This window comes from Ursus arctos, unplaced genomic scaffold (genome assembly GCF_023065955.2).
Source record: "Ursus arctos isolate Adak ecotype North America unplaced genomic scaffold, UrsArc2.0 scaffold_24, whole genome shotgun sequence".
Lineage (NCBI taxonomy): Eukaryota > Metazoa > Chordata > Mammalia > Carnivora > Ursidae > Ursus > Ursus arctos.
Genome location: NW_026622919.1, coordinates 18,594,062 through 18,618,335, shown reverse-complemented (window position 1 = coordinate 18,618,335; position 24,274 = coordinate 18,594,062). Strand labels below are relative to the sequence as shown.

The window sequence follows — 24,274 nt, the reverse complement described above, 5'->3', positions numbered from 1 at the left end:
ACTTTTCTGTCCTCGCCGACATGTATGAAGGTTATGGGTTTGGCTTTGTCTTTGTCCCACATCTATATCATCCTGGACCCCGGGCTTATGGTGGAGTTCCTACCCCAGCCTTGCACAGAAGGAAAAGAGCAATGGCAGAGACACGACAGCTCTAAAATTTCTGCTAGACTGGGCGCCCGGCTCTTCTGTTCACATTCTATGGGCAAAAGCCAGCCCCACGGACAAGCCTGGGGTCAATGACGTGGGGAAGTTCACTCCTCCCGTGGGAGGTATGGCATATGGCAATGATCAGGGAGCCATATTCTCCCAGTGGAGAAGGGAGGAAATAATTGGGCCCGATCGTATGCTCTACCACAACCACTAACCAGCTATAAAACCTTGGTGGCTTATTCAACTTCTCCCTGCTTTGGTCACCTCATCAGTAAGACAGGAATACTGGTACGACCTCTTAGGATCATTGGTAAAGCACTTAGAATAGCGCCCAACACGGCGCAGAGTAAACGCTATATAAATGTAAGTGGTTGGAAGGGAGGAGGGAAGGATGAGTTCTTGCTCCATGGCTACAGAGTTTCAGTTTGGGAAGATGAAAAGGTCCTGGAGAGGGATAGTGACAACGGTGGTACAACAGTGGGACAGTATTCAATGACACAGAACTGTACGCTTAAAAATGGATAAATTTTGGGGCGCCTGGGTGGCACAGCGGTTGAGTGTCTGCCTTCGGCTCAGGGCGTGATCCCGGCGTTATGGGATCGAGCCCCACATCAGGCTCCTCCGCTATGAGCCTGCTTCTTCCTCTCCCACTCCCCCTGCTTGTGTTCCCTCTCTCGCTGGCTGTCTCTATCTCTGTCGAATAAATAAATAAAATCTTGAAAAAAAAAAAGAATAAATTTTATGTTATGCATATTTTACCCCAATTAAAAACCTATAGGTAGATGGGATCACCCGGGCAGAGTGTGAAGAGTGGGGAAGGCAGCAGGCAGAAGGCAGAAAGCTCGGAAACCAGCAGTGGGGGCAAAAGCATGGGAGACAGAGAAGGAATGTTCTGGATAGACAAGGAAAAGCAGGAGAGGTTGATATCCTCTGAAGTCAGGGGAGTAGGGTTGGGAGGGAGTGTTGGAACGCTCGAGGGTGTCTGTTTTGCTTGTCTTTGAATCTGAACCTTCCTCTCTGGCACCTGGATTTTGTGGGTCTGCCCTCCTCTGCCAGCTCCTGATGATGTCATTTCTGGTCAATGCCCACGCTGGGCCCAGACCGCCTCAAGGCCGAACCCTGGCCTGGCCTCCTCTCTTGGCTCCCTCCCTCCCCTCTCTGTAGCCAGTTCTATTTTGTCCATGGCTAACATCTTGGTGAGACAAATCTTTTTTAATTAAAAAAACATAGGATTGAGGACGTTTCTTCCTATGGCATTTTTTATAACTATTGGTGTGTATTGTTTTATCCTAAGGAAGAAAACCCTCAAATTCTAAACTTAAAAATTACGGGGGAGGCACCTGGGTGGCTCAATCAGTTGAGTGTCCGATTCTTGATTTTGGCTCAGGTCATGATCTCAGAGTCATAAGATTGAGCCCTACATCAGGCTCTGCGCTTGGCATGGGGTCTGCTTGGGATTCTCTCTCTCCCCCCTCCCCCTGCTCCTCCCCCTCCCCCCCAAATTAGGGGTGGTTAGTTTATGGCCGAGATTCCTTTCTTAACAAAAGAATTCCTCTTTTGTTTACAGAACTTCAATGATTTGATAAGCCGTAGGTTAGGGAAACTGACAGCTAGCATTTTATAAGGGGAAACGAGGACAATGCAGTTGCAAGGGAGAACAACATAGTTTTTCCAATGATGACATTTGCAAACCCACATTTTGGTTTTTTTGTGTTTTTTTTAAAGATTTTATTTATTTATTTGACAGAGAGAGGGGCAGCCAGTGAGAGAGGGAACACAAGCAGGGGGAGTGGGAGAGGAAGAAGCAGGCTCCCAGCGGAGGAGCCTGATGTGGGGCTCGATCCCAGAACGCCGGGATCACGCCCTGAGCCGAAGGCAGACGCTCAACGACTGCGCCACCCAGGCGCCCCTGCACCCCCACATTTTGAAGAACCCAAAAGGGGATGCCTTGGTCTAAATGATTTCATCCCTTTTTCTCGTGGTTTTTGGACATTGTCCGGGTGATCGTCACGCGAGCATCAGAGGGTCGCACACAGAGGGAACGCAGGGCTTAGCTCTGCGAGGAAAAAGGCCTGGGAACGATGCTCTTTTATTGCTTTTATTTCTCCAAGAGTTTTCTTACTAAGTGAATTAACCTTGCGCCGTTAACTTGACGTAATCTTAAGAAAATACATGAAATATGCTTTAGAAAAAAATGACACGTGCGCTAAGCAGCCATGTCACTTGGTAATCATTTTCCAGGGCGGTTGTCCTTTCGGGCTGGGGAGGTAGGGTTATTTTTACATGTGAGCGATTAAATCTACACTCAAGAGCTCCAAACTCTTGCTGGCCTCCCTCTGCAACACCTGCTCGTGTGGGGAGACGGAGTACTGAGGCCGGCGGGGGTCTCTTGCCAAGGCTTGGGTCACCCCAGGCTATTTGGCCATTAGTCCCAGAGTGTCACCCCAGAAGATCTGGGCGGTCGCCGTACATACACTTAGCAGCTCGTCCTGTCATAACAGCAATCGTGGAACACACTGGAAGGGCTCAGGTGCACCCCATGGAGAAAGGGGGATTGACTTTTTTGTCCCCATTTGCAGACAGGGTCCCTTGAAAGCACAAGATGGTTCCACTGCAGGCTTCCACATTTCTAGGCCTTCACTCACTGGACCTGGTACGATCTCTTCATCGTTGGAACACGGGGGACACTTTCCAGCCCTCGACTCAATGATGGGAGGCTCTGGATAGGTTTTCAATCCACAAACTGTGGATTTAAAAGGAATAGCTCCTCCATGGCTCTGGGGCTCAGCAGTCCCAGCTGTATCCTCGAATCGACTCCGAAGAGGCAGGTGCGGTCCTGGGTCCCTTCTCAGCCACCCAGTCAAGCCAGTGCGAACGGGCCCGTATGGGGAGCACCTACCCCAGGCTGTTTTTCCAACAGTCTTCCTCCAGCCAGTGTTATAAACGTGCCCACTCAGCCAACAGCTCTGGGAGACAAGGACTGGGTTTCTGATTGGCCGCAGTGGTGTTCTGTCCTCAACTCTCCTCACACTGCTTCTCCCTGGGGTTTGGGGACCACTGAAGGCTCCCCAAAGCCTCCAATATGGAACCCAGAAAGGAAGGGTGGTCTAGGATATGTGTGTGTTCTAGTCATTTCCTTCCTTTGGAGCATGTGCTTTCACGGGTCACTAGCTGGTCCCAAGGCTCCTCTCCCAGCAGACCAGGTGGTGTCCAGACCTGGAGGATGGCTGGCTGGTGTCGGAGGGACGTGGTAGCAGGAGGGGTGGGCAGCAGCCAAGACCCCCAGCAGCAGGGTGCCTGGAGCTGTTCCCCAGATCCGCTTGGGTCTAGTCGGGCTGCTGTAGGATTCCATGAGAACTGTGGGAAGCAAAGGCCTTGGGGAAGGGGCTGCGGAGACAGAGCAAAACTGGATGGAACTTTCTGGGAGACTTTAAGGCTCCCAGGGATGCTGGATAGCTTTGTGTTTAAGAGTCACTGCAAGACGTGGAGAGGCTGCCCTGGGGTGGGTGGGAGAAGGTAAAGGTCGAATTGGGGGTCACGGTAACTGGGTAGGGGGCTCAGTCCTCAGTCCTTCTCTCTCCGTGGAGAATCTCACTCTGAACTTGGAGAGGCGGCAGAGTCCCCATCCTCGGGGTCCTGCCCAGTCGGGGAGATAGGCTGACCCCCTTTCACACGCTTCCACTTCATCCTTCGGTTCTGGAACCACACTTTGACCTGGCGGAGGAAGCAAAGGAACCTGGTCACTTCAAGGGAGGTGCAGCTACCCTCCCCATATTGAGGCTGGAGACAGCAGTTGCAGCTCCGGGGACCCCAGCTTGCACCTCCGCTCGTCCTGCCCCGCTCCTCCAAAGGCACCAGGAATTGAGGCAAAAGGGAGGACACATCAATCTGCCCAGAGGCCTGTCTCATGCGTGTCTCCCTGTCTTTGTGTCAGAAAGCCTGCCCATCTGGGGACCGCGGGGTCTGAAAGTCACTGGGCATTTGGCCCCACCCCCTTGCACATGCACCGCCCCTCCAGGGCCAACACCGCCTCTCTGTAGCTTCTAGGACCCCAGGGTCTGGGAGCAGAGGCTCACCAGCCTCATCCTTAGGCACATTCATAAAGCAGGTGTCAGTTCAGATAGCTCTGGTTTGTGTGTTTTCTTATCAGAACTTCAGCATTGCCTGCAGGGTGGGGTCATGACCCCGTGTTACAGATGGAGACCCAGGGAGGTTCAGAGACATGTCCCAGAGGTCACAGGGCTAAGAAGTGGTAGAGGCAGGATCTGAATCTTAGCTTTCTAAACCAAGCACTCTGGCAGAGCCCCTCATCAACTGAAAGCTGCTATCAAATTATTATTATTATTATTATTATTATTATTATTATTATTATTATTATATTTTACTCTATGTTAGAGCATGGGTGTGGGTGGAATGCTCTGAGGGAAAGCCCCAAAGGGGCTAGGTAGTTTTTTTTAGAGGAGTCCAGGAACCACCTAGAGAACTTACTAGAAGTGCAGATGCCCAGTCCCACTTATTCTCACGGCAAAGTCGCTCTCCAGAGTTATGGAATCTGCATTTTATTCTTTTTTTTTTTTTTTAGTGTTCTATTTTATTTTTAAAGTAGTCTCTACACCCAACATGGGGCTTGAACTCATGACCCCAAGATCAAGCGTTGCCTGAGCCAGCCAGGTGCCTCTTCGAATCTGCATTTTAAACAAGGGCCCAGGTGATTCCAGCGCACACCCAAGTTCGGGAATAACCCGATCAGAGGTTCCAACCCTGGCCGCCCCTGAGAACCATCTAGGGGACCTTTGAAACATGCTGATGTCTGGACTCCATCCCAGACCAATGAAAATTTCTAGGCGGGGGAGAGCCCCCCGCTGGAGATTCTCAGGTGGAGCCACAGTTGAGAACCACTGGACTGGGCAGAGGGAGGAGACAAAGGAGAAGGTTCAGGGAGGAGTGGTGGGAAGGGAGGGAGGGCCAGAGGAGGAGGGCCCCCGGGACGCACCTGCCGCTCCGAGAGGTCCAGGTTCACGGCGATCTCGTATCTCCGGAGCCGGGTCAGGTAGTTATGGTGAGCAAACTCGGCCTCGAGCTCCCGCAGCTGCTCCTTGGTGAAGGCCGTCCTCTCCTTGCGAGCCTTGCTGCCGCCCTCAGGCTTCCCTCGGCTCTCCTGCGTGTCTGCAGAGAGAGCGTCCCAAGCAGGACCACGTGAGCCGCAGAGGTTCCCTATCTTTTGTCCTTAAGAGTAAGGCCACCTTTCCTTGTCTCTCTTGTTTCTATTTTTTATTTCATTTTGTAGTAAAGATTTTATGTATTTATTTGAGAGATAGGGTGCGTGAGCAGGGTGGAGGGGCAGAAGCAGACTTGCCACTGAGTAGGGAGCCCGATGCGGGGCTCGATCCCAGGACCCTGGACCCTGACAGGAGCTGAAGGCAGACGCTTAACTGACTGAGCCACCCAGGCGCCCCGGTCTCTCTTGTTTTTAAAGGATATTGAGAAAGAACCCACATTGTCCCTTTATCATTCCTTCTAGTGCTTTAATCCCCTCTTCTGGAGAACTGGGGAGTCTTCTGGCTCCCAACCTCAGCGGCATTCACACCCCCTCCCTCCCCCCACCCCAAACTTTTTTTATCCCCAAAGCATGAGAAGCTGTTCTTGGCTGTTTAATGATTTCTACTATTCCAGCCTTCACCCCCACCCCGTGCCCCCCACCTGCCCCCGTTTGACATTAGTAGCGGCTATAAGTTTGTGGGGCAAGAGGTTCTAACGCTGAGGCTCTCTGTCCCGGCGATGTCACCATCACCTGAGAACTGTCACAAATGCATATCCTGAGGCCTCATCCCAGACCTGCTGCATCAGACACTCAGGGGGTGGGGCCCAGCTATCTGTTTTAACAAGCCTCCAAGGTGATTGTGACACACGGGCAAGTTTAGTCAAGTTTACAGACCATCGCTCTAAGACCTCACTTCTCAGAGGGTGCCGTGGCCACAGCAGCAGGGCCCGGAAGTTGGTCAGACTTGCAGGATCTCAGGCCCTACCCCGACTTGCTGAATCAGAATCACATTTAGCCAGATCCCCAGGGGAGCTGTGCGCATGTAAATTGAGCAGGCTGCCTTAAGCTTCTTTTCCCCTTTGATACGGGGAGGGGCCAAGTCTGGAAAGTTCTGGGCTCCCCGTTAGACCCAGCAGGGGCTCAATCATAACTGCTAACGGGTGCGGGGAGCAAGCACCTTACTTGTATCAGCCACTTAATCCTCCCAGTAACTCAGCCAGGTGAGTTCTTATATTAGCCCCACTGCATAGACAAGAAAACGAAACACAGAGAAGGTTTAGCAAGTCGTTCAAGTTCATCCAGTTCGACCAGCCTGTGGCTGGCAGAGGCAGAAATCAAACCCAGGCAGTTTGGCTCACATGCTGTTCAAGTAAACTCCACGTCGGAAGGGTTTACAAACTGTAGAGAGATGTACAAACGACATATGTGTTGTCTCCCGAGCAAGCCGGGCGGCGGCTCTACCCTCACTTCGGTGGTGGCGCTGGGCGCGGAGGCGGCCGGAAGGAGACCAACACACCGACACAATTAACAATGCGGGCCACGTGTCCGGGGAACGGCTACAGGAACCACTTTTCCTGCAGGGCTCTACAATTTGGAAGTCTTTCATTTCATTGTCCTTTCACAGACCTGGGGGACCTTGGCTCAGAGTTAGCTGCTTTACTGAAAGCGGCGCCCCCACCCTGTGCCCCTTAAGGACCCCATCCCCGCCGGGGTGTGTGTGTGTGGGGGGGAGGAGTCCCTGTTGTGGGGGGCTGACCCGGGGGGTGGGGGGCGCTGGGTGGGGCTTTTAGACGGGGTGGGGGAGGGCAGGGAAGCTGTCCCCACTACCCACCCCCCGCCCCCCAAGCAGCCACACTGCGAGCGGGTGGGGAGGTGGAGCTCCCCCCCCTCCCGTCAGCCCCGGTCCAGTAAGGAAGCTCAGCCCGCTGGTTCCCTTCTCCGCAGTTCCTTCTCTTGCTTTCTATTCAGTCCCTTGTGTTTTAGTTTCCAGGCCCTCCGTCCCCGCTGGGAGAGGAGGGGACAGGAGCCGGGGTAGCGGCTCTCGGCGCAGTGGGGGGCGCACGGTAAAGCAATCGGGGCGTCCCGGAGGGAACCGAGAAGGCGGAGGGGCTCCGTCCCCCCTGCGGGCTCCCCGGTGCCCACCTGCCCGGTCAGGGTTGGCTGCCCGCGGGGCGCGCCCGGGGGCAGGAGGGGGGCGCGTCCGATGGCCCCGGCTGCCCGTCGCGCGGGCTCGGGAGAAGGCTGGCCCAGACCCCTCCGGAAGCGGGAGCGGGAGCGTGGGCTGGAGGGAAGGACACGCAGCCCCCCCGGCGGGGATCCCCAGGAGTGTGCGGCCTTGGCCGCCGCCGGAGCACCTCCCCGGCGGCTGAGACCTGGCTCGTTTCCCTCCCATTCCTGTCCCAGGGCTCAGGGTGGTTCCCAGCCCTTCCCTTTCACGACCGAGGGGGTGTAAAACCAAGATGACTTGTGTCAGGGTTTGAGGGCTCGCTCTCCTTGCTGGGGGCCTTTGAGGAAGTCACTTAACCTCTCTGGGCTTCAGTCGCCTCATCAAGAAATTGCGGAAAATAAAGCACCTACCTCCCGGGGTTATTGGGAAGCCTGGACCAGCTCTTGTGTGTGGAAAGTGCTTTTAAAACTTTAAAGCACTTGAACAAAAAAGGATTCTTCCAATTCTTCGCCTCCGGGAGATGCCATCTGAGGGGCTGGGAGAGTACCAGCTGTGATTTCTTGAAGGCTTCTATGTACTCGGATCCATTTAATCCTTTCCACAAAACACCCCTTGGAGGAGGTCGGCTTACTGCCCCCTTCAGCATTGTCATGTGGAGCTGTGTGATAATTTGATGGCGCTCTTTCTCCCCCAGGGATGAAACTGCTTTTTCTCACTTGCTGCTGTACCTGGCACGGTACTTGCTAAACGTTTGCTAAATCCGACTCAGTTCTACAGAAGGGGAAGCAGCGTCAGAGAGGCCCAGGAACTGGCCTGGTGTGCCCAGCAGTTTGGGGGGCAGTGGGGGCAGAACTGGGCTCGGGACCCAGATTCATCCGACTAGAGGTGTGGTGGTCAACGCTGGCCTCAGTTTCCCCATCTGCATCCAGCATGCTCAAGGCTGGCCCCAGAATCTCCACACCCAAGGCTCCTGGAGGCCCTGTCCTGGGTCGATGCCCACACCCCCACTCCCCTCCTCCCAGGCCTGCTTCGGTGCACACGAGTGCCTATGAAATCCCAGAAAACAGCCCCCCCCTCCGTCCTGCACATTATCCTCCCAAGAGAGACGAGGGGAGGTAGGGAGAAGACCCCTTTGAGGCGCCTGGGTGGCACAGTCGTTAAGTTCTGCCTTCAGCTCAGGGCGTGATCCCAGCCTTCTGAGATCGAGCCCCACATCAGGCTTCTCCACTAGGAGCCTGCTTCTTCCTCTCCCACTCCCCTTGCTTGTGTTCCCTATCTCGCTGGCTGTCTCCCTCTGTCAAATAAATAAAATCTTAAAAAAAAAAAAAAAAAGAAGAAGAAGACCCCTTTGAGCTGGCCTTGGACTGGTTAGTGGGTCCCTCCCTGCCTACCTGCTCTCTCCTCTTACTGTCCCCATTTAGGCACTGGGCCTCGGAATGGGGAAGAAGAGGAAATGGGACAGAGAAGCTGGAGCTGGGACGTTGGTGAACCTGGGGAACACCCTCGAGAGGGGGTGGGAGAGTGACACCCAGAGGACACCTGTTCCTCATCAGCTTCTCAGGCAAGAAGCCCTCTCAGCACCATTAGGAACGACGAGAGGGCCTGCAGTACGGCAGGCAGGAAGTTCGGGTGCTCTGTTCTGCGACATTGTCACCAACATAGAAAAAGAAGGATGAAGACAACCGGGAGCCATTTGTGGCTGGGAAGGGGGTGGGGAGGGGGGCTAGTCTGCCCGCTCACATGCACACTACCCCCAGGATGGTGGGCTCCCAGAAGAGTACAGCTTTGTTGGGGTGCCTGTCTCCTACTCTGGGCCTCAGTTTCCCCATGGATAGAAGCATGGGGTTGGGCTGGGTCTTCCCTCCCCCCCAGGGAAGCTGGTGTCAGAGTCCTTTCCCAGTAAGCAGCCCTGACATCCTCTTCTCCTCTCCCTACTCTCTCTTCTGTTAAGAACCCGTGGCCTTGAACTTGAGGCCCCTCCAGGTGCAAATATTCTTGTCTGGACTCCTAGATCCTCCCTTCAGTCAGACCTGGGGTCTTGCTGTGTGCTCTGTCCCCAGGCCCTCCCTGGGCTTCCCAAGGTCCTCAGCTCCAAGGTCAGGGCTGTGCCAGGGACTTCCTGTCTCCCGCTGATGTGCAAAGCTCCCCACCCCGAGCTGAATGGAGGAGATGTGTCTGAGGAGCCCTTGGAGAATCTGGGCTGTAGCAGGCTCCCAGAAAGAGCTCTCTGACCTTGGGCAAGTCGCTCACGTTCTCTGAACTTCAGTTTCCTCCTTTGTAAAACAAGAACAGCTACGTGCGCTGTGTAAGGCTCGGTCTGAAAGAACCGCAAGAAGAGGTTCCTCCCGGAGAGGTCATGCAGCAGTGACCCACGGGAGAGGTTAGCGACGATGCCTGTCAAGGTACCACGTCTCCAGAGCTGCGTCAAAGGGATGCCTTTTCAATGTCTGGCCTTTTAACTCTTTTCCCGTCTCCGCTGCTGCTCTGTGTCTCTGCTGGGCTCTGTGTCTGGTCACTCTTATGTCAGCCTTCCAGCGGCGGCAGGATGCCAGGCACAGTCACTAGCAGGGACCAGAGTCGCATCTCAGCCGTCCTGGTCCTGCTTCTCTCTCAGGGGCAGGGGTGCCTCTTCCAGGATGGCAGAGAGAGGAGGCTGGTGCTCAGCGGGCTGCCTCCGTCCTGCCCCAGCCCCCGCACGACCCTCCGACCCTCCGAGCGCCAGCCATCGGGGGCCGTGATGGAACCCTTGTGCCCCGAGAAATGCAAACAGGATGTAGTGTGATTGCGGTTTGCACCGTGAGCTTTTACACCGTCCAAGGTAAATTATTTCATAAATAGCTGTCAGTTTTGGCAGGCCTTCCTGAAGTTAGCAGACAGCTTTATCGGAGCTACAAGGAAGTTCAGACAGACTCTGGGGAGCACGCCTTTTTGGAGGCCTGTGTCCCCCCCCCCCATTGTCACCACGTTTTACATAAATTTCTGTCCGAGACCAGATAGAAAGCCACATGTGGTGCGTTCAAATAACACTTCCACAGTTGACAATGGATCTCTTTTCCCCAGAGGTAAACATCTTTGGGGCTTCCATATATACTACGGAATCACAGAACAGTAGGAGTCATAGAACAGAAGCGTTGGAAGAGGCTTAGAGCTGGTCTCTGGGCACCTTTCTATTTTACAGGGGAGCCTAGGGTAGGCGAGAGAGGGCCTCAAGACAGGGCTGGACCGCAAACCCAGATATCTGTGGCAGGAAGCTATTTCCACACATTAGGCTGCTTCCTGTGGCCTCTTAAGTATACCGTAGGGTGGGTAAGGTACGCATCAGCCCATTGAACAGAGGAGGAAATGAAGACCCAAAGAATGAAAGGCTTGCTGGAATTCCCTGGGACCAGTCCAGGGCTGCAGCCACTAGGGGACACTGCCCTGGGAGGGGGGTGGCCAGCATGGAGGCTGTGCTCACCCCAGGAATGTGTCCGTGTGTGTCCATGGCGGGGAGGGGGAGGGGATCCCTGGGGCATGATGTCAGCAGGTGAGACCTTGGCAAACCCTCTGAAAATGGTGTCTGGGGCTTCCTGGCCTGTCCCAGTGCTGGCCTTTGACATCCCTGTTAACGCTGATACTTTCAAACTCAGGAGTCAAAGCCCATCAAAATAGACGGGACCCAGATGGAACCAGCCTGAGAGCAGTTGGGCGTTTGCACGCGGGACCTCCCAGACTTTCCTTTCTCACTGGGCTCCAGTGAGGCTCACCTACCTCGATGTGGGGGCCCCATGTCTCTCCAGACATGGGGAGGGCTCCCAGCCTCTTTGAGGAGCCCAGCAGCGGGGCTGGGGAATTGAAAGTATGTTTTCTGGGAGAGAATCAGATTGTTCTGAAATGGAAAAGCCTGGTGCTACAGTAGTCTTTGCTGAGGGTCCCCTGGGGGGTGGGGCAACGAGGCTACGTGGTACTGAGGGAGAGTGGAATGGATGGGCGATGACATGGGGGGTGGGGGACCGTGGAATAGGGGAGCAGAGAGGTGAAGGTGAAGGGAGGCAGTGGAAAGGAGGGTGGGGAGCAGCAGCAAGCCTCTGAGATGGGTTGGGGGGAGGCATGGGCGGCTCTGGACTTTGTTTGTGTTTATATGTTCCAGATGTCGCCCCCAGCTGTCACCAAAGGAAGTGTGGGCTTCAGGACCAGGCCCCACTGCGCACACGGTTCCTCCACGACTGTGTTCAGGGAAAACATGAAATAGAAAAGGCTGGGGTGGGGGGCGGGGGAGGGATCCCGGCCAGAGGCCAGGGAAGTGAGCAGAAAGGGTGCTGGGGGAAAGGGGCTGCCTCCTGGGGCCTGCTGGGGCCTCGAGTCCTGCCCTCAGAAAGAAAGAGCTGTTCTGCCCCTGGGATCATCCCCACGTCCCTGGGCCCAGACGCCCCGACTGACTCAAGCCAGAGAGAAAGGCGAGTAGGGCGGACTCCTGAGCCCCTAGCCTGGCAGGGCGGTGGGCAGGGCCAAGGCTGCCTCTCCATGGACCTTCTTAGAGCCCAGGGGCCCTTTGGACCCTTATGTCTTAGATGCTGGTGAGAATGTTGCTGCTTTGGTGGGTACTGACTTTCTGCAGAACTTCCAGACTGTACCTGGGTGGGGCCTGAGCGGGCTCGGACACAGGTCTTGTGCTGATACCTCTGAGTTCAGACAGTGGCCAAGGTCTCAGGTCCTGATTTGGGCCCCAGGCTCTGCCTGACGGTGAGGGGCCGGAGCTCTGACCAGGAGGCAGGAGGGACGTGGAGTTCCTGTCTCTCCTTCCACACTGGCCACTCCGGCTCCTAAGGCTTCTTCCTCCCTGGGGGTTCTGGGGTTGGAGATGGAACGAGAGGGGCTGCTGCGGCTATGGGCCCCTCACACCCCACCCTGCCCAGCCCTGCCGTGACCCTGGACCAGTGAGCCTGCAGACACAGGCCGGCCCAGCTGGTGACAGGCTTCCGAGGCTCCCTCTGACCTCGGGTCACTGCCTTGTCAGTTTTGAGTGCAGGCCACCTGGGATGCAGCCAGGATCAGGGAAGACTGTGAGCAGAGGGGTGCTCCTTTGTGGGTTTGGGAACAATGGATTGAGGGACTACCACGTGCCGGCTGTGTCTTTTACATCTGTGACGCCCCCTTGTCCCACAGCAAGCCTGTGAGGTCAACACCGCAATAATTTTTCAGGGAGCAGGACTCTGAGGTGTGGGTCTCCCCGAGCTCACACAGAATGGAAGCCGTGGTTGGGGACTGGGTCAAGGTCTGCCCTGTCAGTGCACTTGACATTAGGCCCTGAACCCCGCCCCTTCCCCTTTACGAGGCTGCGGCCCAGCAAGGAGGGTGGGCATGGAGAAGAGATCACCCAGCGTGTCACCCGGTGTTTCTCTGCGCCCCCAAGTGACACTGACGTTGCCCATGGATTTCGTTATCACCTCCTTTCCTTCTTCCTCTGCCAAACAGCCCACGTCTTTAGATACATTCCTAAAAGTGTCTCTCCCTGTAGGCCTAAGATAAGAACGGGGGGATCTGTTTGTAGCCAGAAACGAAGCTCTGGGTGGGGAAGTTTGAGCAGCCCATGGGACCCAGGGCCAGGGAAGCTCTGAGGTCATGCACCCCTGTGAGGTGCTGCTTTCAGTGGAGGAATTTTTTACTGGGGCGTTGGTGTCACTGCCACAACCTTGTCCTTGTCCCTATGCCTGTTGTTTATGGGCAGGATTGCCTCCCCCGTGAATGTGTTGAAGTCCTAACCCCCAGGACCTCAGAATGTGACTGTATTTGGAGACAGTGTTGTCGAAGAGACGATTAGGTTAAAATGAAGCCCTGATTAGGGTGGGCCCTGCTCTAGTGTGATGGGTGTCTTTTTAAGAAGAGGAGATTAAGACACATTGGGAGACACCGGGAATGCCCACACACACAGGAAAGACCGCGTGAGGATGTGGCAAGAAGATGACCATTTGCCAGCCGAGGAGAAAAGCCTCCGGAGAAACTAAACTGCTGACATCTCGAGCTTTGACTTCTAGTTTCCAGAACTGTGAGAAAATAAGTGTCTGTTGTGTAAGCCACCCCGTCTATGGTAGTTTATTATGACAGCCCCAGATGGACTAAGACCCCCCCCAATCCTCATAGCTGGTGCTCACCACTAAGAGGAGGGGGCAAGGCCAGGAGGGGTGCTGGGCAAAGCTGATGCGAATCCACAGGAGACCGCTCTGCAAATTAGAACAAGGTGCCCTTTCCTCTAGACCGGAAACACAGCCACGTGTCCCTAGGACAGCCGGGCCCTCTAGCTACCCAGGCACCACAGCCCCCCTAACTGTCCACCATGGTGGGTCCACTTCATTGCTCAGCCACAGCAGCTGCGGTGGCCCTGGTACTTGGGAGCTGACCCGAGCACCCCGTGGGGGCTCACGCAGAGTCAGCCCAGCCTGCATTTGTGGCCGTTTATGTGTCTTTCTGACCCCAGCACTAGCCCTGACCCGGGCTGGATTTATGATCGAAGTCAGGCTCTCTGCACACTGTTTCGTGAGTGAGACTATAAAGGTCCTGATGCAGTTTCCAGAAGGACATCACAGCTGGTGGAAACCCTCAGGCCAGCTAGTGGAGCCCCTCTCGGAAAGAAGGGGAGAAAATGAATGAATGAGCACCAGGCTGTAATGGAGACTACTGATCAGACAGTGAATGAGCTCGTCCTGGGGTTCTAGTAGGTGTGAGGGAGATTGCACAGGTACACCAGGTACCATTCTGATTCAGGGAGAAAGGCAGTCATACGCTGTGACTCTGGACGAAAGGCAGACTGGGTTTGATGTGGGGATGGAGGGGTACAAACAGAGGCATGTTCTGTGTGTCAGGAGAGGGAGATCAGTAACGGACCCTAGCACGCACACCAAACTGGAAACAGAGGGAAATTATCCCAACATAATAAAGGCCATATACGAAAATCCCAGAGCCAACATCATACTCAATGGCGAAAAACTGAAACCTTTCCCTCTAAGACCAGGTTACAAGCGAGGATGCTCACTGTTGCTTCTTCTGTTCAACGTAATACTGTAGGTCCTAGCCAGAGCCATCGGGTGAGACAATGAATAAACAAATAGCATCTAAATTGGAAAGGAAGGAGTAAAATGATCTCTGTTTGCAAATGACATGGTCTTGTATATGGAAACCCCTAAAGATTCCACAAAAAAAACTCTCAGAGCTAATGAGTGAAATCAGCAAAGTAGCAAGATACACCATCAACACACAGAGATCAGCTGCGTTTCCATCCATAAACAATGAACAACCTGAAAGGGAAATCAGGGAAACAATTTACATTGACAATGGCATCAAAAAGGAAAAAAAAAAAACCACCAAAACACCCCACTTTGGAATAAACTTAACTAAGGAGGTAAAAGACTTGTACACTAAAAACTGGAAAACGTTTTGAAAAAATGAAAGAAGACACAAAGAAATGGAAAGACATTTTGTGCCTATAGATTAGAAGACTTACTATTGTTCAAATGTCCTTATGACTCAAGGTGATCTACAGATTCAGAGCAATGCCTATCAAAATTCCAATGGCATTTTTTGCAAAAATAGAAAAGGATCATTCTAAAATTCATATGGAATCTCATAGGACCCTGAGCAGCCAAAACAATCTTGAGAAAGAGAGACAAAGATGGCGGCCTCACACTTTCTGATTTTAAAACATATTACAAAGTTGCAATGATCATAACGGTATGGCATTGGCATAAAGTCAGACATAAGAGAACAACGGAACAGAGTACTTACGAAGTAAACCCTCACATATATGGTCAAATGATCTCCAACAAAGGTGCTAAGGCTATACGTGGGGAAAGGACGACCTTCGATAGATGATGTGGGGAAACTGGACATCTACACGCAAAAGAATAAAGTTGGACCCTCACCTTACAGCTTATAAAAAATTAATTCAAAATAGTTTAAAGGGGCGTCTGGGTGGCTCGGTCAGCTAAATGTCTGACTTGATTTTGGCTCAGGTCATTATCTCATGGTCGTGAGATCGAGCCCTGCATAGGGCTCCACGCTGGGCGTGGAATCTGCTTAAGATTCTCTCTCTCCCTCTCCCTCTGCCTTTCCCTCCACCACGCACATTCTCTCTCTCTCTCTAAAAAAATAAATAAATAAAAGTTTAAAGACTAAGGATAAGATCTAAAACTATAAAACTCCTAGAAGAAAACACGGGGAAAAATCTTCATGACATTAGGTTTGGCAATGATTTCGTGAATATAACACCAGAAGCGCAGGCAACAAAAGCAAAAATGGGTCAAAAAGCAGAAATGGGACTACATCGAACTTAAAGACCTCTATGCAGCAAAGGGACCAACCAGCAGCATGCAAAGGCAGCCTACAGAGTGGGAGAAAATACTTGCAACCCATATACTGACAAGGGATTAATATCCAGAATATATAAAGAACTCCTACAGGTCAACAACAAAAGTCAAACAATCCAACTGAAAAATGGGCAAAGGACTTGAATAGACATTTCTCCAAAGAAGATCTACACCCGGCCAACAAGCGTATGCAGAAATGCTCAAACTCACCAAGCATTAGGGAAACGCAAATCAAAACCACGATGAGATATCGTCTCATATCCATTAAGGGGCTACCATCAAACAAACAAGCCCAAACCAAAAAAAAAAACCAAAACACCGGAAAAGAACAAGTGTTGATGAGGATGTGGAGAAATTGAAACCCTTGTGGCCTGTTGGCGGGGTGTAAAATGGTACAGTAGCTATGGAAAAGAGTAGGGGGCTTCCTCGAAAAATTACAAGTAGAATTACCATAGGACCCAGCAATTCCACTTCTGGGTATAGACCCAAAAGAATTCAAAAGCAGAATCTTGAGGAGATATTTGCACACCCATGTTCACTGTAGACTTATTCACAATAGCCCACCTGAAGGCAACCCCAGTGTCCGTCCATCAACAGATGAATGGATAAAGAAAATGTGGTCTATGCCAACCATGGAATATTATTCAGCCTTAAAAAAGGAAAGCCTGTTCTCTGCCACGGCACAGATGCACCTGCAGGACGTTATGCTAAGTAAACTAAGTTAATCATGGAAAGCCAAATACTGCATGATTCCACTTATCTGAAATATCTAAAGTAGTCTAACTCTTTTTTTACATCAGTCTTTAATAAGACTTGCTATAAAAAGGCAAAGTGAGGGGCGCCTGGGTGGCACAGCGGTTAAGCGACTGCCTTCGGCTCAGGGCGTGATCCCGGCGTTATGGGATCGAGCCCCGCATCAGGCTCCTCCGCTAGGAGCCTGCTTCTTCCTCTCCCACTCCCCCTGCTTGTGTTCCCTCTCTCGCTGGCTGTCTCTATCTCTGTCGAATAAATAAATAAAATCTTAAAAAAAAAAAAAAGGCCAAGTGAGATGGGCTTATCTTTGGCTTAAAATGACTCTGTGTTCTGTTTAGATTTACTCCTCAGCCAATATAATGGTCGGTCCCATATTAGCCCTGCTCTGGCCAGCACCCCTGCTTAACCGCTGTGCCACCCAGGCACCCCGAGCCTGTGACTCTTGATCTCAGGGTCGTGAGTTGGAGTCCCATGCTGGGTGTAGAGATGACTGAGAAATAAAATTTTTGAAAAAAGTAAATAAATAAAAATGATGATACAAAACATATAACACAAAATTTACCATCATGATCATTTTTTTAAAAATATTTTTAAAAAGTTTTATTTGTTTAAGTAATACTTACACCCCACATGGGGCTTGAACTCATGACCCCGAGATCAAGAGTCTTGTGCTCCTCCGGCTGAGCCAGCCCAGTGCCCCAAATCATGATCATTTTTGAGCGTACAGGTCAGTAGTGTTAACTACATATGCACATTGTCCTGCAACAGATCTCTAGAACTTTTTCATCTTATAAAACTGAAACCCTACATCCACTGAAAAACAACTCACTTTTTCCCTCTCGCCCGGGCCTGACCAATACCGTTCTACTTTCTAGGACTTAGACTACTTTAGGTTGCCAGCCTGCCATCAGGCTCCTCCGCGATGAGCCTGCTTCTTCCTCTCCCACTCCCCCTGCTTGTGTTCCCTCTCTCGCTGGCTGTCTCTATCTCTGTCGAATAAATAAATAAAATCTTAAAAAAAAAAAAGAAAAGAGTCACAGGCTCCCCCGACTGAGCCAGCGAAGTGCCCCGATCATCATTTTTAAAGAGGAGATTTCAAATACAAGCTGTCCCATGGTAAGGAATCTCAGAAGAGCTCCTTTATGAAGTTACGAGCTATCTATTTAGAAAATCAACACAGGTTTCAGTAGATACTAAAACCTGCAACAGCTTCACTACAGCTTTCACTGAAATGATGCTACGGGCAAGTGGAGCCTCGAGCTGGATGTTAAGAAAGGACTTGAGGGGCGCCTGGGCGGCTCAATCAGTTAAACGGCTGCCTTTGGCTCAGGTCATGATCCCAGTGTCCTGGGATCGAGCCCCACATCAGGCTCCTTGCTCAGCGGGGAGCCTGCTTATCCCTCTGCCTGCAGCTCCCCCTGCTTGTGCTCTCTCTCCCTCTCTGTCAAATAAATAAAATCTTTTTTTTTTAAAAAAAAAAAAGGACTTCAATAGGCAGAGGGGGGGGGGGAGGGAAGGAAGTTTGAAGCAAGGGAAAGTGCTTCAGTGAATGTGGTTGGGAGAAAAAAGTGGGGTGCATTTGCAAGGCAAGTGAACTGGTGTGGCTTGTGGCAGGGCTGGGTGGGGGACGTGGAGGTGGGAAGAGGGGGGCTGAGAGGCAGAGAGCAGGTGGGAGAAAGAAACCCTCCCCGATCTGGGGAGGGTTTATAAACCTCGGGAGAAATTGGGAGTTCGTGTGGCTGTGCAGGGGCAGGCGGGGTCATATCTTGCAGGGGAGAAATCAGGGAAGGATAAGCCCGGGGAGGCACACGTGTTGGAGGCGAAGGGGACGGGACAAGGTGAGTCTGAGGAAGTCAGAGGGAGTACGTGAGAGCACCAGCGAGCAGGGCTGAGCCCAAGCACGGGGGGCTCTCCCAGGCGGGCGATCGGATTCACCTACAGCCAGGCAGATCACGCGCGACCTTCCCTTGAACCCCGCCAGGAAATCACCGTGAAATCCCTCATTCCCATAAATTAAAGACGACCACGGTAGCAAGACAGATCGACAGATCGGGGGCAAACAGCAGTGGCCTCGCAGCTGTGCCTGCCAGCAGGGGTCTTTAACACCCATGGGCCTGGGGCTGGGAGTGTTTGCGGTGAGATAATATCACCCTGGTCTCCTAAATCAGTTCTGTGCTGTGAGCCAACAGAAGGGCTTTGAGTGGGAGCCAGGGACCCCTGCTTTCCTAATCATTTACTTGAGCAAATCAGCTCTGCTTCTAGTGGGAATGACAGGGGAGCAGCTGGGACTGGCAGAAGGAGAGGGGAGAAGAGAGGACGTTCCTCTAGAACCGAACTTCCAGTGACTTTCTGTTGCCGGAGCCTCTCTGGCCAGCCAGTACGGGACCCTTTCGCCAGGCACACCTCACCCCCCAACTTCTCCAGCAAATCACTGGGCTCCAAGCTCCTAAATGATGACAACTGGATTTGAGGACCAACGATAATTGCAAGGAGTTCCCACGTCTTATACCCCAGATTCCGGAATTTCTGAGTCAGTGTATTTGAAATAGTCAATTCCATTGACAGCCCCCGCCCCTTATGTTCTGGAGACTGGTTCTGGAAATATGGGCCTAATAACACTCACAGCCGCCATTTATTGAACTCACGTGCCAGGCACCGTGCTGATCTCACGGGTCACTGCCTTTAATCTTCCCAGTGACTCTGTAGGGAAGGTGCTTTTGTTAGGATCCCATTTTACAGCTGGGAAAATGGAGGCTCCAAGAAATTAAGAAGTTTTCCAAAGTCACGCAGCCCAAGGTTGTGGTGCCGACGTGCCAACCTGTCGGCCTGCCCGTGAAGAACTACGGAAAACACATTTCTGATCGATGGCTGATTAACATTCAGAGACAGCTTAGCAAGGGCCAGGGTGAGGCACGTGAGGCGCTCACATTGGTCGCAAAATGCAAGTGGTGTCAAAACCCTGTCATCAGGAGGAATTATATTCTTAACGCAATGTTTTAAGAGATCGAAATTAATGCAAACAATCCATGATGAACAAAACATCAAAAGTTTAAACAGAGACTCCAGGCAGTGGGGTTGGTGGACGGGGACGGGGGTTCTCTGTGGGCTTGTCTCTTGGATACCAGATTCCTAGAGGTGGTTGCGGGTCCCGCTCCTCTGCTTTTCCCTTTCTTCAGGCTCTCGTGAAGCTAATCTTTCCTGCCTCCTCCCTGTTCCAGATCAATTCCAAAGGAAGACTCAAGCAACCAGTTGGGACAGAAAGAGTCCCGTGTTGAACAGAGAGCGGGTCTGGAACCCCAGAGAGTGAATGAAACTCAGCTTGTCGTGCCCTGCTTGACCCCTGCCATTGGTGCTGCTCCTGAGGGGACCCGGAAGGGGAGCCCAGGGCCACTCCTGGATAAGAATCTCCCCCCCCCCCCCAGAGGCTGACCCTATGAAGAGTTGCAGGACATTCAGTGGAGGCTGTCCATGGGCTCTTGGGAGGCCCAGCTGCTCGGCACGGGAGCTCACTCCCTAATGCGGTGCCACGGGTCACTGGCCCCAAGGAAAGACGGCACATGCGGGGCTTGCTGGAAGACAGAATGATTGCACCTAAGCCCAGCCCTTTGCCCGTGCCTTCCAGTGCCTCCGCTCCCGGTTCCCTGGAAAGTGGCTGGATGCGGCCGAGGGAGGTGTGGGCAGAGAGGGAATTGCTATGAGGGTAGGTGCCCTGGCGGGGGGGCGGAGAGGGAATTGCTACGAGGGTAGGTGCCCTGGCGGGGAGAGCTCTTCAACCAGGCGCAGAGCCCAGTCGCTGAGAGCCCCTTGGCGAGGAGAAGCAGCAAAGCGCCCCATCTTGGCACATCCCCAGCCGGGGCTAGGAAGAGTTGAGGATTTAATCAGCCGGGGGTTTAAAGGCCCCTCCTGTTAGGCTGTGGCCATCCATTGTGAGCATGGGGCCGGGGCGGGGTGGGGGGGGCTTCTTTAAGTGTGGAGACCAAATATTTCAAAATGAGGATTAAGCTTGCAACCTGCTGAAGGGTGCGGGGTTTGGGGTCTGAGGTCCAGAGTTTGAGATTCATTCCAGGGTTACCAACTGTCCTGATTGGCCCTGGGGCGGAGGGCTTTCCTGGGATGCTGGACTTCCAATGCGAAACTCAGAAAAGTCCTGGGCCAATCCAGAGGAGTGGGGCATTCTCTAGACCCTGCTCTGGCAGCGTCCTCCTCAAATTCTCTGTCCCTCCTTTTCCGCACGTACAGCAGAGATATGGTAAGACCCGTGTACTTCGCACATTGGCGGCCCCCAAAGAGCTAACGTGTGCTTCCGGCAGCACCTGGAACCCCTCCCTGACCACAGCAGATCCACTGCCAGACAGGCATCTGCAGGCCTCTCCTCCCTCTCGGCCTGAGCCCTCTGGGGGTGAGACCTCCATATTTGTCTCTGCATCCCCCCGCCGGGGGCCTTGGCCAGTGCTCTGAGAACAGACTCGGGAAATCTGTGCTCCCTTGAAAGCTCCCTGCAAGGCAAAGCACTGAGTGTTCTCGATGGTTGGTTGGCACTCTCGTTTTCTGCCTGCCCCTGGTTAGCCCTGTGAGAAAAGTCCTCTATAGGTTCAGACAGACAAATGCTGCTCCAGGGGCAGCTGTCAGGAGGACACGGTGGGCAGCGAGGACAGGAGGCGTGGACATTGCCTTGTTCTGGGCAAGGTGGGGACAGGGAACCAGACAGAAGGTGAATGGGCAGCGCAAGAAGCCAGGAGGGCCCCATGGAGAGATGAGGAAACAAGGGAGGAGATGGACAGTAGCTGGGATCTTCATAAGCAGGCCGCTCCATGTCTGGCCTCTGGCGCTCCTTGGCTGCCTGCCTCCCTGACTTTCCCAAGGCTGGTGATCCCTCAGGAGGACGCATCGTGGGGATGTCTTCCCTGGGGGTCGCCCAGACCTTAGCACGCTGAGCTGCCCTCTTGGCCCAGGCATGGGCAGAGTGATAGACACCTCGTGGGCAGTCTGTCTGTCCCAAATCTCTGCAATTCATCTCCTCCTCCACTGCCCCCCTCTCCCATCCCAACCCTAAGCCTGCTTCTCTGCCTCCAGGCTCCTGGACACAGAGGGTCCTGGCTCTGCTTCATGCCCCGGGGGTCCCAGCCTTGCTCCTAGCCCTCCAAGCTCCCATCTCAGCCGACTCCCCCTGGTGAGCAAATCCTTCGGCTCCGGGACCATTTGGAGCCTGCTGGGGCTCGGTGGGGAGAAGCGTGACCCAGAGGCAGCCCAGTTACTGGAAAGCCCTCTCCAGCCCTCGCCTGCCGGCACCGAGGCTCCATCCCACGGATCCTCCCAATCTCTGTGGCTCTCATTTCAGTCACTTTGCTGGCATAACCTTCCCGGCGTCCGGAGTGCTGGGTGCACAGATACAACCCCCATGACCAGAGCCTCCTAGAACTCTGAGTAGAAGAAACCCCAAAGGCGACTCGTGCCCTTAGGTAGATTAGATAATATTGTTTGCAACTCAGCGTCAGGGCAGCTCGGCTCAGAGAGGGCAAGCAGACCCAGAGAAGGAACGCCCAGCCACTCCTCGGCCACGTACCTGAACTCTCCTTTTTCCGTCTGGTCGACTTCTTCTCCGTCTCGTGGGCCGTGCTCCCGAGGATCTCGTAGTCCTCGCCGGGGCCTCCCGTGGTGTCCATCAGGCCTGGGCTGCGCGCCCCCATCTCCCTGGAGCCCCCAGCTGGGCCCGGGTTGAGCCTGCGCCGGGCCTCTGAGACGGGGAAGTTCCAGTCGGGGGGCTGTGGGAAAGCGGGGTGCTGCTCAGTGAAGATGTGCTCCTCCCGGGGAAGGCTGTGTGGGGTGGCTGCCAGGCAGGAGGCCGAGAAGTCGGGGTACGCTGCCGCTGCTGTTGCCGGGAAGTCTGGTTTCTGGTGGAAGGAGAACGGTGTTGGCGGGTAGTGGGGCAGCCCTGAGGCCCCACTGCCTTCGGCGTGGGGATTTCGAAGGCAGCCCCAGCCCGGGGCCGGGGGGTGGGGGCTCCTCATGCAGCTGCTGGCCACGGGATCCATCTGCCGTCCGCTGCTACGCGCCTCAGTCTTTGCAAAGTTTTGATTCTCACACTTTTTTATATTCAGATTTTTTGAAAATGCAAAAAAAAAAAAAGTATAAATAAATAAATTAGAGGGGAAGATGTTCAGCAGAAAATGCACCCCAGGGACCAAAACGAAAACCAAAACTAAAGTCTCTCCTTGAAGCACACACACGTGTGGCCAGCTACACGGATGCGTGCACACACCTATGTCAGACTGCACTCCTGGCTTCCTGCCCCCACCCCCGGCGCACCAGCCTGCCTAGTGGGGTCCCCCGGACGTGTATTTGTCGCCGGTCACACTGAACATGTTCACGGTCGCAGCCCAGGGCGCTTGTCTTGGAGCCCGCAGCAAATGCCTGCAGAGGGCTGGCCCGGGGCTGGGAGACACACTTTTAAATCCTGCGGTGGGGAGAGAGTGACAAATTTCTGAAGTGAAACGTGAGAGAGGAGAGGGAGGGGTTAACCAGCACACACACGATCCCCTCCAACCAAAACCCGAGCAGGCAACTATTAATCATCAGAAACCTTATATGCACATCTAATGGGATTTGCAGATGGAGACTTTTAAAGAAACATTGTCTGTATTTCTTTTTTTAATTTTAGGGAGAGAGAGAGCAGCACACACAGAGCCCTGCTTTAATGTGCCTCCTGTACGCTATGAAGTTATTTTATTGCACTGTTAACAAAATTCCCCAAGTCTTGGATTTGGAAAAAGCCTCAAGTCAGATGCAGAATCCGTCAAGTGCCAAATTCCAGGGAGTGAAGAGGGAAATAAGTGCAAGAGACAAGTTTGCTGATTGCATTTGATTTAAAGGCCCTTCTACTGCCGCTTGCAAAGAGGAAGGTGGATTAGAAGAAATCTTTTTTTGCAAGTCTCAGCGGCCCACTAGGGTCTGTAGCATAAAGAAAGACACAGGCCAGAAAAAAAAGTTTTTCTCTCTGCCCAAAGTGACATTCTCACTTTCCCAGTAACTTAAAAAAACAATCAGATTCTTCCTTCCATTCTTTAACCCCGACTTACATGCCAATTAGCCACACTCTTCTCTGGGGGGCGGGGGAGGGGGCGGTTCAAGTCGTTTTTCTCCACAGGAAAGGGAAGGCTCTTCGATAAGTTTCTTGAAGTTCTTCCAGGCACCCTCACCACCACCCACCTGCTTCCCCTATCCTGGCCCTCCAGGTCACGGCTTCTGTGGAATCTGGGGCGTGGAAATAGGAATCAGGGGGGTTCTCGTTCCCAAAGGAGTTCTCTTTGGCAAACAATCGCATGGTCTTGCTGGACGGGGCCTGTCCCAGGAGGGCCAACCGCCATTTCAATCTGTCAATCAGTCGACTAGATCCCCATGCTCTGCTGGCCTCTCAGGAGGGTTAATATAATTTCTGGGAGGACGACATTCCAAGCACACGGGCCAGAGCTCCCCTCCCACTGAATCTTTCCACGGCCCAGAGCAGCGGGATCAGGGCTGAAATGGGCACGGACGTAACTGTGTGCTGGCTGGTTCCAAAGACGCCAGGAGGGCCCACGGGCCTCAGCCCTGCAGCTTGGAGGCCGCACACACACTCTTCATGCAACTGGCATCGGGCTTCTGGAACGGGCAGGGTGTTGGAGGCCAGGAGGGGAGATGGGATCTCTGCCACGAGCCAGACTCATCTCTCTGCTTTGCCCGGGACTTAGCTGTTACACGCACATTTCTCCTCTGGACCTCATGACTCTCCTATTATGGGTAAATTAAGAATTACGTTCTATATTTTACAAATTTTAAAGGAGGCTT

General features: G+C 53.3%; 1 protein-coding gene across 3 annotated transcripts; it reads right to left on the bottom strand.

The window, feature by feature from the left end:
• Window positions 1-1,847: 1,847 nt before the first annotated feature.
• MEOX1 (mesenchyme homeobox 1) lies at window positions 1,848-22,938 on the bottom strand. Of its 3 annotated transcripts, XM_026512719.4 has the most exons (4): window positions 22,757-22,901; window positions 22,014-22,341; window positions 5,144-5,316; window positions 1,848-3,864 (listed from the first exon to the last, which is right to left on the bottom strand). In XM_026512719.4, the coding sequence occupies exons 2-4, from the start codon at window positions 22,135-22,137 to the stop codon at window positions 3,742-3,744; spliced, it is 420 nt and encodes a 139-aa protein (XP_026368504.1). In that variant the 5' UTR covers window positions 22,138-22,341; window positions 22,757-22,901; the 3' UTR covers window positions 1,848-3,741. The 3 variants fall into 3 exon arrangements, with proteins under 3 accessions (XP_026368504.1, XP_026368503.1, XP_048068456.1); XM_026512718.4 differs by having other exon boundaries at window positions 22,014-22,938; XM_048212499.2 differs by lacking the exon at window positions 5,144-5,316 and having other exon boundaries at window positions 22,014-22,901.
• Between the last annotated feature and the right edge of the window lie 1,336 nt (window positions 22,939-24,274).